The sequence below is a fragment of the Suillus fuscotomentosus genome, assembly GCF_016647785.1.
Source record: "Suillus fuscotomentosus strain FC203 chromosome Unknown F5891scaffold_87, whole genome shotgun sequence".
Taxonomy (NCBI): Eukaryota; Fungi; Basidiomycota; class Agaricomycetes; order Boletales; family Suillaceae; genus Suillus; species Suillus fuscotomentosus.
The window spans coordinates 100200-115186 of NW_024539599.1; the positions used below are offsets into that span (position 1 = coordinate 100200).

At 47.9% G+C, this 14987-nt stretch overlaps 5 protein-coding genes across 5 annotated transcripts; 2 read left to right on the forward strand and 3 right to left on the reverse strand.

Annotated features, from left to right (window-relative positions):
• Nucleotides 1–116: 116 nt before the first annotated feature.
• F5891DRAFT_1064293 (STE like transcription factor-domain-containing protein) lies at nt 117–3593 on the reverse strand. The gene is made up of 6 exons (XM_041363048.1): nt 3335–3593; nt 2508–3280; nt 2388–2458; nt 1400–2336; nt 1020–1371; nt 117–991 (listed from the first exon to the last, which is right to left on the reverse strand). The coding sequence occupies exons 2-6, from the start codon at nt 3213–3215 to the stop codon at nt 495–497; spliced, it is 2565 nt and encodes an 854-aa protein (XP_041219542.1). The 5' UTR covers nt 3216–3280; nt 3335–3593; the 3' UTR covers nt 117–494.
• Nucleotides 3594–5544: 1951 nt separating this feature from the next.
• Nucleotides 5545–8192, reverse strand: F5891DRAFT_1064303 (EAP30/Vps36 family-domain-containing protein). The gene is made up of 6 exons (XM_041363049.1): nt 7946–8192; nt 7719–7886; nt 6928–7654; nt 6766–6868; nt 6191–6706; nt 5545–6133 (listed from the first exon to the last, which is right to left on the reverse strand). The coding sequence occupies exons 2-6, from the start codon at nt 7829–7831 to the stop codon at nt 5760–5762; spliced, it is 1833 nt and encodes a 610-aa protein (XP_041219543.1). The 5' UTR covers nt 7832–7886; nt 7946–8192; the 3' UTR covers nt 5545–5759.
• Nucleotides 8193–9754: 1562 nt separating this feature from the next.
• F5891DRAFT_1064313 (signal recognition particle SRP9 SRP14 subunit) lies at nt 9755–10740 on the reverse strand. The gene is made up of 5 exons (XM_041363050.1): nt 10569–10740; nt 10449–10517; nt 10128–10386; nt 9894–10067; nt 9755–9834 (listed from the first exon to the last, which is right to left on the reverse strand). Exons 1-3 carry the CDS (start codon nt 10638–10640, stop codon nt 10153–10155), a joined length of 375 nt encoding a protein of 124 aa, XP_041219544.1. The 5' UTR covers nt 10641–10740; the 3' UTR covers nt 9755–9834; nt 9894–10067; nt 10128–10152.
• Nucleotides 10741–10806: 66 nt separating this feature from the next.
• On the forward strand, nt 10807–12584 carry F5891DRAFT_1064322 (mitochondrial carrier). The gene is made up of 14 exons (XM_041363051.1): nt 10807–10906; nt 10974–11048; nt 11095–11099; nt 11152–11234; nt 11329–11333; nt 11362–11410; nt 11462–11605; nt 11659–11769; nt 11820–11889; nt 11939–12015; nt 12066–12072; nt 12132–12205; nt 12254–12387; nt 12438–12584. The coding sequence occupies exons 1-14, from the start codon at nt 10885–10887 to the stop codon at nt 12458–12460; spliced, it is 879 nt and encodes a 292-aa protein (XP_041219545.1). The 5' UTR covers nt 10807–10884; the 3' UTR covers nt 12461–12584.
• A 1489-nt stretch (nt 12585–14073) lies between these two features.
• F5891DRAFT_1152813 (Chloroperoxidase) lies at nt 14074–14894 on the forward strand (the record flags this gene model as incomplete). Its single annotated transcript, XM_041365173.1, has 2 exons — nt 14074–14177; nt 14234–14894. The coding sequence occupies 2 exons, from the start codon at nt 14074–14076 to the stop codon at nt 14874–14876; spliced, it is 747 nt and encodes a 248-aa protein (XP_041219546.1). The 3' UTR covers nt 14877–14894.
• Between the last annotated feature and the right edge of the window lie 93 nt (nt 14895–14987).

Below are 14987 nucleotides of genomic sequence, written 5' to 3' on the forward strand. Positions count from 1 at the left end.
TGTGTGTACCGCCGGCCACCTCTTCCAGCATCACCATCATACTATTTCATCAAAGCCAATTGGCGATAGATTGCGGCATATACACTTTATGCCACATATTGAGTTCCGAGCCGTAGGCATTGTCAATTGCGCTGACATAGATGACGAAATTCCGATACATAATACAAGAGCACTAGTGCGCGCAGCTCCATGCATATCCAACCTTGCAGGCAAGACCGATGAGTCACCGAGCTTGAGCGATAGTGAAGTAACAATTCGTGAACAAGACAATATGTGATATGTAATACAAGAAAATGGCACACGTGAGGCTCGGTGTCGTAAATGGGGGAGAACACAAAAGTGACCTGCACGGTGCCCCAAAACGATCACTGGTGGTATAGTATGTACTAGGTCGTGAGTGATAAATAGATTATCGATACAATTATAGCTAGCAAGATGAACGAAAAGAATTATGATAACAAAAGAGAGGTGTACTGTACTCCGACTCGAACGATCTAGATTGACAACGAAGTTGATTCGTAGGCGGGGTGCGGGTATGCCTGTGAAAGGTCGAATGCACCAGGTTCTGAGAATAGCGTCATGGAATTCGAGAAGATACCGTCGAAATTAAGGCCGCTGATGTCGAGCGCTCTATCCAAGCCTTGATTGGCACTGAAGGAAGGCGCTGAGAATGAACGCGGCTGTGACGCCCTGGAGGCCTCACGAGACATAGCGTTTAATGAAACCGCAGAATTATCAGGAGAACGAGAGAGAGAGCTTGGGCTGGAGTGATTTGAACTGGGGCACGAATGAGAAGATGATGCATAGGGATGGTAGTGTCGGCTGGACACAGAATGCGAGCGTATGAGAGATGGAGTGGCGCTTCTGTGACGTCTGTGAGGTCCAACCTCTGAGGGTGCTACATGGAGAGCCATATTGTTCAGGGTAAAATCCTGTCTATGGGATGGAGCCGAAAAAGACGTCATAGTCGGTTCCCCGTTGCAAGTCCGAACTCAACGACGGAGAACTCGTAAAGGAACTGGCCCAGGTCATCTCCGCTGGCTCAACGTACCCGGTGTGGTCCCCGGTGCCACTTTGCAAGAAATAGCTGCTACTAAGCCCACCGTCCGAGGTAGCGTCGGTATCCATAAGAGAGGAGACGCCGGACAACGCAACTAAACCCTCTTCGTCGCCTTGCACGTCTTGCACCTGGCCTTGCAGTTCCAAAACACACGTCCCCATGTCCTGTAAGCCACCCTCTGCAAAAGAGAGAGCGGCAGCAAAGGCAACGTCATCTTCATCTCCTTCCTCGTTTTCCATATCAGTATCGCACGCATTTAGATCGGTGGAAGCTGAGTCAGCCCTTTCCGTCCGTGTGTGTATGCGAAGATGCTGGTTGAGGTTGTCCGACCGAGAGAACCGCTTTCTTGCAAAAGTTACAGGCAAATGGGCGTTCCATGGTGTGCGTCCGCACGTGCCTCTTTAGGTGCTCCATACGCTTAAACAAACGGCCACAGGAATAGAGGGGACAAACAAACACCTTCGAAGTGAGCGTCATCCCGCTGGTGGCGTGATGGCCGTCAACATCCGAAGGGAACGAAGATAATGAGGAATCCTCCGTAAAGGGGTGAAGATGAGATTGCGATGAAGGCTGCTTGATTGATGACCGTTGCCCGAAGACTGGACCATTTGGAAGGGTGGCAGAAGTCTGCCCTGGAGCGAGTTGCGGTGTAGTGGACCAAATCGTGCTATCATGGGCTTGTAGCACAGCCTTGACTTGTCTCACGCTAGGATCCTGTTCACCTCTCGCTTGAGACGTGAACATATCGGCAGCTGTCATGCTGGAATCACCAGGTCCATAGCCAACGCCAACCTCGTATGTGGGAATGGGTGTCTCTTCTGAGTCACTGCGCGTGATCGCATCCAACCTGCTGGCTGGCTTTTTACGACGTTGCTTATAGGTGGGAGAACCTTCGAAAATAGAAAGGGGTAGGTACGCCATATTGGGACCATGCAGTGCTGAGGGAAGATGTGGGCCTCCGCCATCAATGCGACAGTTACTAAGATGCAACTCCCCCGAGTTAGAGTTGTGTATCGCCCCCGCACGTGAAACCGTCGGTGCTGATCCGCTTGTGTCACATTTCCCATTCATTTGGGTGACGTCAAAATTGCTGATGACGTCGCCATCGGCCTCCATGCTCTTGCTAAACTGTTCATAAAGGCTGCGCTGCGGCTCGTATGTAAACGAGAGAGCAGGTTCACCGACGACGATAGTAGTTGGTTCCAAGTCCATCTTCTCGCGTTTGAGATCGCGCTCGAGGGCATCTAGGAAAAGGCGATCATGAGGGACCGAGTACCTTTCGAGAAAAGTGAGCCACAGATTTCGGGATAATGGAGAAGATACATACCAGTAGAACACCTTTTGCTTTTTCTGAGTGCGTATGCACTGATATTTGAAAAGAAGATCCAGAAATGGTGACTGTTGTACATGAGATGGAGCATCATAAGAAAACCTGGACGATACTAACTTTGGGTTCCTCCAAGCAAGCGTCGACACCAGGCTTGAGATTGCGCAGATCGCTGAAAATACCTTCCTCGAATTTTTTCATGTTTTTGACGGGTCTTCCAAATGCTTCAAAGCGGAAAACAAGCGCGCGGACAATGTCTGTGCCCGTTATGTGGTAGTGATTATTCCACGAGACACAGGTGATGTATTCCGAAGAAGGAAGAAGGAAGCGGTTCATGGAGGGATGTGAAGAGGCTGGGTGGCCAGAGGAGTCCATGGGAAACGAGTCATTTTGTGTTAAACCAGAAGCGTTCGACGACCATCGGGACGGCGCAGTAGCCAGAAAATACTTGAGATTGTCTAGATGGAAGAGATTCTCTTTCTCCTGCACGTTCAAAGGCCTTGTCAGATTTTTGCATGCACTTAACCCAGTGGCCGATGGGTTAAAGCGAGGGACAAAGGCAGATTGACTGCGATCAGTTATATGAGGCTGGCGGGATTGGAATGACGTTGGTGTTCGTTGGGAAGAGCGATGGCAATGCATTGTCGGTGATCCTCCCGATGTCCGGGCGATAAAATTGGTTACACGACGATCAGGCGCCTGCGTTTGATGGGGATTGGGATGGTCGTTCAGTAGAGAAGGGGAAGAAGATCCGGAGTTGGATGGTGGAGTTAGCCCTGCAGCGCCTGCGTCGAGTGAAGAATCAAACGTTGGTAGATAAGGGTTCATGAGATCACTTGTTTCAGCGAGGCTGTCGTGAGCTGTAGAGAAGAGTGATACTACGCAGCGCCAACCTGGTATGATGGTGAGCTACAAAGGTTCGAATTCAAAGTGATGATACGACGTACTTGAATCAATAGAAGGGATTTTGAGAGTCAGAGGAGGAAAGATGGATGCGATGACCGATTAGATGAAGAGTAGGATGATATGTAGTTATAAAGGGAGGGGGTGATCCATTTGCGTGTGCACCGGAAGAATTATATTATATCATGGTTGATATAAAAATATGGAGATGGGCCGGGATGACCCAGAAATGATCATGGAATCATTGGATGCAATAATTTGGGCCGCATCCACCATTGGAAAGGGTGTTGTTGACAGTGTACGGTATGCTGATGCCATCTTTACTTGGTCAAGTTACCGGGGTTCAAGCAAGGCATGCTTACCTAATCTACTCTTCCATTTTTAGTTATCTTCCACAGCCTCATCCGATCTTAGCATAGCCCAAGGTTCAGCACAGCACTATACCTAAAGTTCAAGCTTAACACCTCCTTTGAACAGGCGTCTGCTCTTACTTGGTACAAAAACGTTAGCATGGCTGTGCTCGAAATCTCAAGATCACCAAGTTATCCTAATTGCAATATCGCGTAACCCCCCGAACTTGTCGTGTTACTTTGATAAGCTCAGTTGATGTGGTTCATCTACTACGAGCTAAGCTGATACGTATGCGATGTCGAACCCTATCTCCTTCACCGCTATTCTCCATCCCTGCAGCCTTCGCGGGATGATGATGTTCATCATGCTGTGATGCGATCTACCACCTTCACACCCACAAGCTATTACCCACATGCATCCACTGATCCTTTGACACCGCAAATTAATTCATAACTTGCAATCCGGACACCTTGTAAGCCCCGGATCGAAGAACACCTATCAACGCTTGATTCCGACCTTGCAGTCCGATCACCATGATCATCGCGCCATTCTGAACTCTCACTCGGTCCAGAGTCCGACTCCGCTATCGTCTTCATCCCGGATGCCGTGCTGCGTTTGACGGGGCTTTTATCGGGAACTTAGTCCTCAAACACATCTCTTCTTTGCTTGGGAAACTTTAAGTACAACAAGATGCACTCGATGATCAAATTGCCTACCTTGTCGATTACAATCATTAGGCAACGCAGTAAGTACTCATTATTGTTCCTGACCCCGAGAACGGACATTGACCCACACAGTGGCTGAATAGAGTAAACACCGAAGTGAAGGATTATTTTCGAACTGACACTTTACCTCAATTCGCGGGGGCCGCCTTCGGCCAGCTGAACTAAAGATCCATCAGCCGACTTACGCCACTGGTGATAGTTGCGGCACTGCGCCCTTTTGTTAACGAGCGTGAGTTCATAACTGAAATTCAGTCGGTTGCTACAAATCCGAAAGGGACTAACAGTCGTAATCATCTCGACGTCGCAGGAGAACGTTTGAGCAATGGAGAACCACACACATGCCGATATCACTGGGGAAAGAGTGAACCTGAAGTATCCCCCACGCCGACAGTGTGGGTACGCATTTCGTTAATTTTCGTTCCGCCGGCTGATTGAAGAATGGAAATCGCTAGAAGACACCGTTTCTAGCAGTCGCGCACACATTTACGTTGCTCGACGAAAATGAGGAGCAAAAGGAGTTATTTCTTCAGGGATGCTACCTCCTGTAATCACCTCGTAAGTCTGCGTACAAAAAGCCTACACGTGTTGTTCCTACCAGCGGCCTGGTATATCACTACAGACTATGACAGATACATTTCAAGTAAGCATTCCTGCAGCGGTCCAGCTCGATAAATTCTGCAAGTGAACAGTATATCATTTTGACAGCACCAAAGCAGCGGGAAAGACATGTCGCCGATCGGTGATAGAATCAATTCAGACCGATGTTGTCGGAATAAACAAAAGTACCGATGAAGTAACCAGTCGGCGAGCCGACAGTCTAGTAGCTGTTAATTTTGTTTCTCGGTTCACGACGATGCCGGCGGTTATCTATTCCATTGAGATAGTTGAGTCCTTGACTTACGGGACAGCATCAATTCAGTCTGACGCAAGCTCAGGGCCTCGAACATCACATATACATAAGCTGCGGGATAATCGGTGCTGAGCAGAATAGGTCTCGCCCTACTGTAGTGCACGTGACAATGACAGTTCTTTACCGAACCAGGTGTGAATATCGCTGCGGTATTGAAGCGCCCAAAATAGGTAATCGACGGTCGATCGATCGGGCGTTTGTTTGGTTCTAAAGCCTTTGCCAAACATGCTAGAACTAGTGAAATTCATTAATCATAAGCCAGAAAAACGTTTGGACCAGAGGTCGAGTTCTTCGCTCGCGAACCAAAGCAACGTTATGGCTTCCATTGACAATTATTTGCTGACGGAGCTAGGGTCACACCTCTCCCGAGTTGCCCGAGTCGTTTCTTATAATGGTCCGCAGTATCTAGGTACCAACCAACACTCGTCAACAACTCGCCTGTGGTCTATACGGCAGTAGCTGCAAACTTTAATGCAACCATCTTCACAATTGACCATCCCAAATATATTCCAGAAAGAGGTTCCTCGACCACCTGACTTCTGATGTAGTCCCACTTCCGCCCCCCTTGATTGCCGATCTTTCATCATCCCGGCAAATCACACCATCAGCTTCAATAGCAGCGATCATTTCATCTGCAAGCCCGATCGTGATATTCTCCTCACGGGCAATCTGACTTGTTGTCATTACACCCGACATGGCGAGATAACCCACTATGCGAGCCGTGAACGAAGCGTGGGTGTAAGGCGGAATATGGAGCACGGATAAGCCTGAATTAAACACTCTGCTGCGGATCGGCGGTGACGTGTATGCCGGGAGGTGAGGGAGTACTTGCAGAAAAGTCGATGGCGGAATTAATGCTGCGCAAAATGTGTGTTCAGTAGCTCACTTGGGCAGTGTCAAAAGGGTTCCCTTACCTACGCCTCTCGCACGATTCCATCCGCCCCAGACCTCATCTAACCCAACAATCCCTCGATCTTTCATAATTCCGACCGATTTCTGACCGGGAATATCATCCGGAAATCCCTGCAACATCCCTGCCAGTTCCCGCGCCAATTCTTCTACCCATCTCCTTTCGTCCCTGATCATGTCCAGCGTGACGGGAGCATTAGACATCTGTAAACCTAGCTGCGCAAGTGAAGAACGTATAAATTTGGCTTCTTCGGGCTCCGTAGAAGGAACAAGCGTGGTCGCCGAAAATGGACTTGACAATTGGGTGCCTGAAGTTGATGGGGATGAGGTCGTCGGAAATGGAGAAGCAAGTGTTGATGTCGTGGTTATTGTAGAGGATGCAGTAAGTTTCTCATTCAGCTCCCCCGCGAGGTGAACGAGATCCTTTGCTTTCATCATTAAACCCTCTAAGTCTTTCAGGGCATCGTTTAGATCCGTTTGTGTAACATAAGCCGAAGCTTCTACGTTACGCATAATTCCATCTTAAGAACCAACCATCAATGTGAGCGCCGGCGGTACTAACAAAAATCAAATTCCCCACCTATTCCAGAAGGACGCATGGCAACGGGTGTCGGTCCGTAATTAGGGTTTGTAATGGCAAGGCTAGAAGGCCCGCTTCTCGCATTATGACCAATTCGTTTGCTCTAATTGCCAGGATATGCGATTAGTTATATCTCTGTTGAAATCATGGCACCATGCTTGCCTCCCAAGCCCGAGATCTAAGTGCACGCCTGAGTACGTTGTAAAATGGTTTGTCGCCGCCTTTGCGGAAACTTAATTTGATGAGGAGATTCGCGGGATCGATGCTGTCACTTATGGGTGATACTGGTCGAGTGGAGGGGGCGGATTTCGCCCTCATATTTCCCGCATGTTCAATATTGGGAAGTAGCGTTGTGCATATTTCGCAGACACGCAAAGACGGGTGATTAAGGAAGGTACATGCAGGACATGCAATTCCATCAGAATCATCATTTGTTGATGGAGATGGAGGTCCTGGAGAGCTTGAAGAAGATAGAGAGGTGTATGAAGACTCGGGAATGGAGGAGAACAAGGATTGAATTTGAGACGATGCCTCCGACGCTGTTGACACCGCAGATGCGCTGCGCGGAACGCCACATAGGGCACATATTCGAGCCGCGGCTGGACTCAAACCTGGAGGATTGCGATGGCTGCAGACTTCGCATTCCCAGCTCTCGAATATGTCTGTTCGCTGCCCGGATGTTGTAGTCAAAGGTAAGGCAGTGCTGGCGTCGAGGAAGAGTGAGACCTTCGGCGAAGACTTGAACAAACCAGCATAATAATTCGTCCGTGTCACATGAAGTAGATCCATAGTAAAAGAGTATGATGTAGGGTTCTGCGAATGAACGAAAAATAGGCGATGCGTAGAGACGTGAACAGAACCTGTCTGATAGTCGGAAGCTTTCTGCGGACTGTTAATTGGTGACATGAACACGGAAACCAATGCACCAGGTCAAAGCCAGAAAGTACACGCACCCATCATATATACCTACGCCATCCTGGGATGCCAGATATTCTTCATCGTCATAGAGGAGTGCAGGAACTGGGATGGTACCATCGATTGATGCTGTATACCGCCGAAGCGCCATGAGCAATGCGATTTGAAGAAAGTACGTATCAGAAGACCAAGTAGCAGAACAATGACTGTTGGCGGGTATGGAGATGAAGGCATATCAGAATAGGAATATAACCACACGGCTTACCTCTCGCACTAAAGGTAAAGGTAGAAGAAATCAGTGCTCTTTATGAATGAGCTCGATGTCCTCTCAATGCAATGCATTCGACTAGTTATTGAACTCGGGTATATGAGGTGTTCCCAATAGCTTGAGGCGTCCCGCAATACGCGTAGAATATGCAACGTCGAGTGCTTAGTACCTGGAATCAGAAGCTGAAGGGTGTTGACGATGCCAATGACAGTGACCGAACATTATTTATGTACACGTATTTGTGGAGACCAGCTGCTGTGCCAGTTGCCCAAGCTGGACCAATTTGAATACAGCCGTGTCGGCCCTTCAAAAACATACAACAAACTGCGACTCAATTGTCTTTCTTTGCGTGATCATTGTATCATCATGATTTCTAACATCCTGCACCATGCTTAGACTTATTCTGCAAACGACGCCTCATCAATAAGGGAGTGTTGTTGGGGACAGTAAGTGACATGTACACATGAGACCTTGGTTCCGAAGCCTCTTCTCTGAGGACTGTTTGAAAAGCTGCCCACTTCCCCTCCTTCATTCCCAGTTGATTAGTTTCAGCCCAGCCGGCATCCAGAACCGGTTCCAGGAGAAGCTAGATGTTGTCACCTTGCGATGGTATCAGATCTGAGTCCTGTTATTCCTGTGTTCTACATAATCTTTTTTTTGCTCACTTTCGCAGGCTATCTTGATACTTCGCACCGGCTTGTCCTTACCCGGCGTCGCACCAGTTACTGCTGCCAAATAGGTCGACTTCACAGAAAGACCAATTTGCATCGATGAATTTACATCTCGCTTGTGGTTCGATTCCGTTCTCACTCTTTACAGACTTTTACCACTGTTGTACCATTCAAAATTGCATCAGCTAGAACTCCGCTGACTATATATGATGGGATCCTCGGAGTAATCTCCATGTCGACTTCCGCTGCAATCGGTATGTACCAAATTACTTGCCAAAATTGCGGCTCATCAAGCCCCCTGATATATGCTGTCATGCACTTTGTTTTTCGCTTTTCGCCGTTATCATTGACTATCGATCAGTCTCTATTTTTGATGAACAATTTGCGGAATCCTATGTCACGAGATGCCTTGTTCTATACATCCATGAGAAAGTTGTCATCTCAGGGAGTCGGTCAATGCCAACCTCCGCAAGTCATCACTAGGGTCCCAACCAAGCTCCATGTTTCCTTTGAATACGCGATTTTTTTTTCGTACCGGTGCGTATCTTGAGTCATTTCACTAGTACTTTTTCTACTAACGACAAAGAGCCGGATCCGCATCATATCGGATAATCACTTTCAAGCCGGACCCTGTGAATAGAACTCGCTCCAAGTCTTAACGGCGTATTCACTAGTTCATGGATCTGTGACACATCAGTCGAGTACGGTAACCCCTAAAAAGATTTGGTGTTGCACCGTGCTTCTCTTATAGATTGTACCTGATACTGGCATGGTGTCCCCGGAGACCCATCTCGGGGTTTTCGCAGATCGCCCCCGGAATAGTTCCCTCTGTACCGCCTTTAAGATCGGATGATCCGCAGAGGCTAATTTACATCTCATCCACATGTTGACCATGTCAAGCTTCCGGTTCCCAGTCATCCGCCTCCAGTGGACATTGGGGTTTATGATAAACGCCTGTGCCCGGCTCTACATTACCCGTTATTTAGGCTATCATCGAGGCTATCATTTTGTACATCCATTGTCGAACGCTATTATCGTGGGCGCGCACGATTGCGTGTGCTGAGCGCTGATCAACCATATCACCATCTCATCAAGCACTATTAACATTCTGGTGGATCAGCGCTCAGCACTGGGTGCTCCAAGGCACCGTCGTTTGATTGGTAAGTTCTATAGCTTAGTGCTAAGCAAGCCTGTGCGACGCCGAAGCTAGACGTTGTATGTCTATTTCCATCATTCCCACACGGATGGCTTACCTATTTTGCCTCTTGCATCAGAACAAGGTAGCGGTGACGAACATTTCATGATCGATCGGGCATTGAATATTGAGGCCTTGCGCCGTTCAAACGACCAACGGCTTATTGACAAATCAGATCTATAAACGACGGTCTCGCTCTGGTAATAACTGTGCATTTTCGCTCCACCTTAGGAGATTATGCTCCCATAAACCACTAAGCGGAAAGACGTCATCAGACAAAGATGTGATAGCTGGGCCATTTCGGCGGACTTACCAGAAGCCACATAGCAATGTTGCGCCTACTTCTTCTTCTTTGGCTTTTTCTTCTTAACACCCCCAGCTGCAGGACCTGCAGGTTGTGCAACGAACGGAGACGACGAGCGCGTCTGGTCTGCGTCCTTAGTGGTATCAGGCACACCTAGAGCATGTACAATTGACGTCGGGCGTTTATTCTGCATTTTCTGCATTAGTGATAGATTCAGAGCCTCGAATCGATTGAGGAAGATCGAGGAGTAGGTTTTGAACTTAATGCACTAGAAATGTGAGATATGATAAGTAAGATGTAGATTCATGATGAAATGAGATCACGACACACTGTCGAATCATCTGTAATCTTCAGGACGAGCTTGCCCTCTGATGATCTCCATTTCACACAATATCGAGCCTGTGGGGACATCATCAGTGTCAGACAGTGATAGATGTTGAAAAGAAAAACTTTGTTGGGAGATTTTGTGTAAAGGTTTTCAGCTGCTTCCTGAAACTCTTGCCAGGAGGCGATGTATACCATCCTCGCATGAGTAACGCGCGTGCTCGTAAGTTGATGAAGTTCATCAGTAAGGCAAGGTTTGGTCACAGAATGTCACGCTGTCACATGTCAATGGTCACGAGCAGAGAGGCAATTCTGATTCCTGAATTTTGAACGGTTCGGGCGTGCCGTATTCTGTCGCGTTTTACGTCCGATTCTGTGCCTAACTCTTGAACGGATCCCTTTTCCTTCTTGACTTCATCCTTATCGACCAAAACTAAGTATAATGGCTACGGATCAACGGAAACGTGAGTTAGGCAACTTGTACCATACTAGGCGCCGTACTTGAGACTTTGCTGACAGAATAAACTATAGCACTCCCTTTCGTTGCGAATTTCGCCGCCGGTGCAATTGCTGGTGTCTCCGAGATCTTGACATTTTACCCTCTAGGTGAGTCATATTCATCTCATAAGACGCCCGCTCACTCATAATTTAGATGTCGTAAGTATACCTGTGCATATGATGCTTGGGCCGGTGACGGAGCATGACTCAGGTGAAAACTCGTATGCAGCTTGAGACCGGAAAGGCCAAGCATGGAATGGTTGGCACTCTATCGTCGATAGTGCGGGAAGAAGGGTAAAGTCGTGACATCGCGATGCTCACGCGACCACGCTGCTGATATCCTCGTCAGTTTCGGCCGACTTTACCGAGGTCAAGAATACTCTTACAGTTCTCGTTACGGAGCCTTGAACTTTGTTTACAGGTTTGGTTCCGCCTCTTCTTCTCGAGGCGCCAAAGCGCGCGGTTAAGTTGTGAGTTAGGTTCTCGCAGGTATCCCGGTGTACTGTCTCATTGCCTTGCAGCGCTTCCAACGACTTCTGGGGGAAGACTTACATGGGTTTATCTGGAGAGTCTAAGATGACACAGCAACTCTCCATTTTGACGGGGTGCAGTGCTGGTGCAACAGAGAGTTTTGTTGTTGTCCCATTTGAGCTTGTCAAGATTAAGTACGATCATCGCTATCATGCGTTCTATTTTTACTTCTAACCTATGTCAACAGGTTGCAAGATAAAAGTAGTACATTCGCTGGTCCCATTGATGTAGTCAAGCAGGTCATCAAGAAGGAAGGTCCTCTTGGTCTCTATGCCGGCATGGAGGCAACGTTTTGGAGGTAAATGGATTCACAATCTAGTGTCCCTGATTATTGACCCAAGAGACTAGGCACTTCTGGTGGAATGGTGGATATTTTGGATGTATTCATCAAGTCCGTGGTATGCTGCCACCAGCTGAGGTAAGTCTTCCACAATGTCTCGCAGTATTTTTCTCATCGCCTAGTTTAGACGCAGCAAGGGCAGCTGTTCAATAATTTCGTTTCTGGCAGTGTAGGTGGCTTCGTCGGAACTGCCGTGAATACCCCGTGAGTTGCAATTCGGCAAATTTAGCGAATGTGACTGATGTGCCTGTCAGCTTTGATGTATGCTCTTCATTGTAGTACCCCAGGTTGTTCAATGACACCGCTACATGTAAATTTAGGTCGTGAAATCTCGCATCCAAGGTACTGCTAAAGTCCCCGGAGTTGCCCCAAAGTATAATTGGACATATCCCGCGTAGGTTTCTTCCTACGCTATCGAGGGAGATACTAAACAAAGTAACAGATTGATGACCATCATGCGCGAGGAGGGTCCTGCAGCTCTTTACAAGGGCTTCTTGCCAAAGGTCCTCCGTTTAGCGCCTGGAGGTGGTGTTTTACTTCTAGTGGTGGAGTTTACACTTGGAGTATTCCGGAAAGGTGAGTCTCTACTTATCCTCTTTCATTGCCATCATTGACTCTATTTCAAGCCCTTGGTCCACCTTACCTATAGAATCTGGAATTAGCGCTTAGACGCGGGAAGGCTGAAACAGGAACGTAGCTAATAAATTAAATTCTACTGGATCACATCGAGAAGCTGTAGCACCTATCGGAACAAATGTTGATGTGAAAACGGATGATTCTGATTCTGAGGTAGTTGTTGATCAACGGGCCAATAGCCCATATGGCATAGCGATTGTAGTCGCCATGATTCATTGTCTCAACCGCATAATGTTCACATCACTGCAGGCTTCATCCATCCAGCATCAATAGTCACTAGCAAGCACAATAAGCAACCGGAATTGACACATGCAAAATGGTTGCTGTTTTTCCGCTGTCAGCACAGTGCAGGTCGAAAGTCAACAATTACTGCCAAATGGAACGGTGTCTCGGTTTGGAAGCCTTCTGACGAGGCCCATTCTGGCCATCCAGGCAATGGGGAGGGCGCAGCTCAGGTGCGGTGGTATACATGCGTCCAAGGTCATTTAAATTTGGCAGGCCTTCGGAGAACAAGATAACAACGAGCGGTGTTCACAAAAGTCTGGAAGGATGAGTCAATAACAAAAAATGAGTGACAGAATCTAGATCTCATGATGGTTGCTGGAACGGCCTGTGAACGTTTGAACGTTTGAACATTGACACACGTGAATAGGGCCTTTGTAAACGCCCATGTGGAAATCCTCATTCTCGTGCATCTCGACGAGAATGGGACAGGTCCGTGCGCGTACACTCAAATATCTCTTCCGCTTCGAAGATTCGCATTTTGATTTTGCACTCTTCCTCTTCGCACTCCCCTTCTGTGGGACGCTTTACGTTTTAGACCACCCTCCCACCTCCCAAATATTTCATATTCCAGCGTTTTTTGGTTTGGTACTGCAGACCCAACGTCTGCTCTCGATACTAAATCAATTAGCGCTCCGAAGGGCTGTTTTCTCTTCTCCTAATCTATTCAGATTTTTGTCTCTGTCAACTCGTCTTCGAGCCTTCAGAGCTCCGCAGACACTGCTCCATTTTTATTGACATCGAGCAAAAATCCGCCTCCGTCAATCAACATCAGCCCTTCCAAATCCTCCAACTCTTTATTCGAGCACACGAAGATTTGTTTTATTTCTTCCATTTAGCTAACGTTTGACTTTGCTACATGACCAAAAGTCTCTACTCTAACTTCGTACTCTCAAAGACTGACCGCATCCTCTCTTCGATGCGTTCAATCTTTTCTTTCGCTCCACCTTTACACTGACATACAAAGGCTGTTGATCTGCATATGGCAATTCAAGCCTTGTCGTTGAGGTGATTCATACGCTCGAGACCAGGCTTGAATTGAACCCCACTGCTCTAACCATGCATACAAGCATACACGTGCCCGGATACTTGGAGGCCGGGGCAACGAGGAGGAGCAGGCTTGGGCGACTAGCAGATGTCGGACTTGTATTTGATTCAAAGGTCTTGATAAATAAAACCAAATACGATGAATGTCCGCGGAGTTTGGTGTTGCGCGGATGTCTCAGACTCGCTGCAACTGAATTACATGACGCACTCATGAGACCCGCATTTTAAATAGGAGATCATGGTATAAAAAGGCTAACGCCACAGGGGCTACGCCACCGGATCAATCCGAGTATCAAAATGTCGACTTCAAATCGGACTTCACATCCTTTCATCCCCGCTACTCCGGGCGATCGACGTTCTCCTTGTCCAGCACTCAACGCACTAGCAAATCATGGCTACTTGTATGTTTTTCTTCGTCTCTTCCAGCAGCTCCAAACTTAAATTTCATCATTACCAGGCCCCGCAATGGACAGAACATTGGACTTTGGCATCTGATACGCGCGGTCCAAGAAGTGTACAACCTGTCCTTTATATTGGCAACCTTACTCGCCTTGGCAGGAATCCTGCTTTGTGGTCATGCCTTTCGTTTGGACCTTGACGCACTGGCTATCCACAACAAAATCGAACACGACGCATCCCTCGTTCATGCAGATGCATCGGGTCAGCAGCGTGCACCTACTGAGGTCGACCCAAAACTTCTCAAGTCATTTCTAAGCCATGCAGATCCTCAAAGAGGCACGAGTCTGTATGACCTCGCGCAAGTGCGCATATCTCGCGAGGCCCAGCTGGCTCATCCACTCGACCTCATCCATTCCCAGATCGGGGCTGCTGAGGCAGCCTTGTGTTGGTTGCTTCTTAAGCAAGACACTGGTCGCATCCCTTCAAGCATACTCTTGCAATGGTACGGGGAAGAACGCCTGCCCGACAATTGGGCACGACCACGTCATGTTATAGGGTTGCTCGATGCGCGCGCAAAGGCGGCGGAAGTGGCACACATCATGAACAGTCACAGAAAGTCTACATGGCGTGGTACACCGTCGTCTTACAGCCTCAATGCCTTCGTATCAGGATTAAGGACAATACTTAAGTGCGATCCATAATGCCTGCAATATATTTACTACTATCGTGACCTCTTTCCATCGTGGATCCTGAGAGTGAAAGTGTATTATCAGTCAACTGTTGCAATGAACTAATAGCCTCCCTGTTTCAAC

Bases quoted from the DNA above. Each gene is read 5' to 3' on its own strand.
- F5891DRAFT_1064293 (XM_041363048.1), bottom strand. From the start codon at position 3,215: ATGAACCCTTATCTACCAACGTTTGATTCTTCACTCGACGCAGGCGCT. The intron at 2,337-2,387 runs GTATGTATCTTC...TTTTCTCGAAAG, and splicing joins AAGCAAAAGGTGTTCTACTG to GTACTCGGTCCCTCATGATC. The intron at 992-1,019 runs GTTCCTTTACGA...TCCGTCGTTGAG, and splicing joins AGCGGAGATGACCTGGGCCA to TTCGGACTTGCAACGGGGAA.
- F5891DRAFT_1064303 (XM_041363049.1), bottom strand. From the start codon at position 7,831: ATGGCGCTTCGGCGGTATACAGCATCAATCGATGGTACCATCCCAGTT. The intron at 7,655-7,718 runs GTGCGTGTACTT...ACCAATTAACAG, and splicing joins GGCGTAGGTATATATGATGG to TCCGCAGAAAGCTTCCGACT. The intron at 6,869-6,927 runs GCAAGCATGGTG...CCTGGCAATTAG, and splicing joins TTAGATCTCGGGCTTGGGAG to AGCAAACGAATTGGTCATAA.
- F5891DRAFT_1064313 (XM_041363050.1), bottom strand. From the start codon at position 10,640: ATGGTATACATCGCCTCCTGGCAAGAGTTTCAGGAAGCAGCTGAAAAC. The intron at 10,518-10,568 runs GTTTTTCTTTTC...ATGTCCCCACAG, and splicing joins ACACAAAATCTCCCAACAAA to GCTCGATATTGTGTGAAATG. The intron at 10,387-10,448 runs GTGTGTCGTGAT...TCACATTTCTAG, and splicing joins AGATTACAGATGATTCGACA to TGCATTAAGTTCAAAACCTA.
- F5891DRAFT_1064322 (XM_041363051.1), top strand. From the start codon at position 10,885: ATGGCTACGGATCAACGGAAAC. The intron at 10,907-10,973 runs GTGAGTTAGGCA...AATAAACTATAG, and splicing joins GGCTACGGATCAACGGAAAC to CACTCCCTTTCGTTGCGAAT. The intron at 11,890-11,938 runs GTAAGTCTTCCA...CGCCTAGTTTAG, and splicing joins GTATGCTGCCACCAGCTGAG to ACGCAGCAAGGGCAGCTGTT.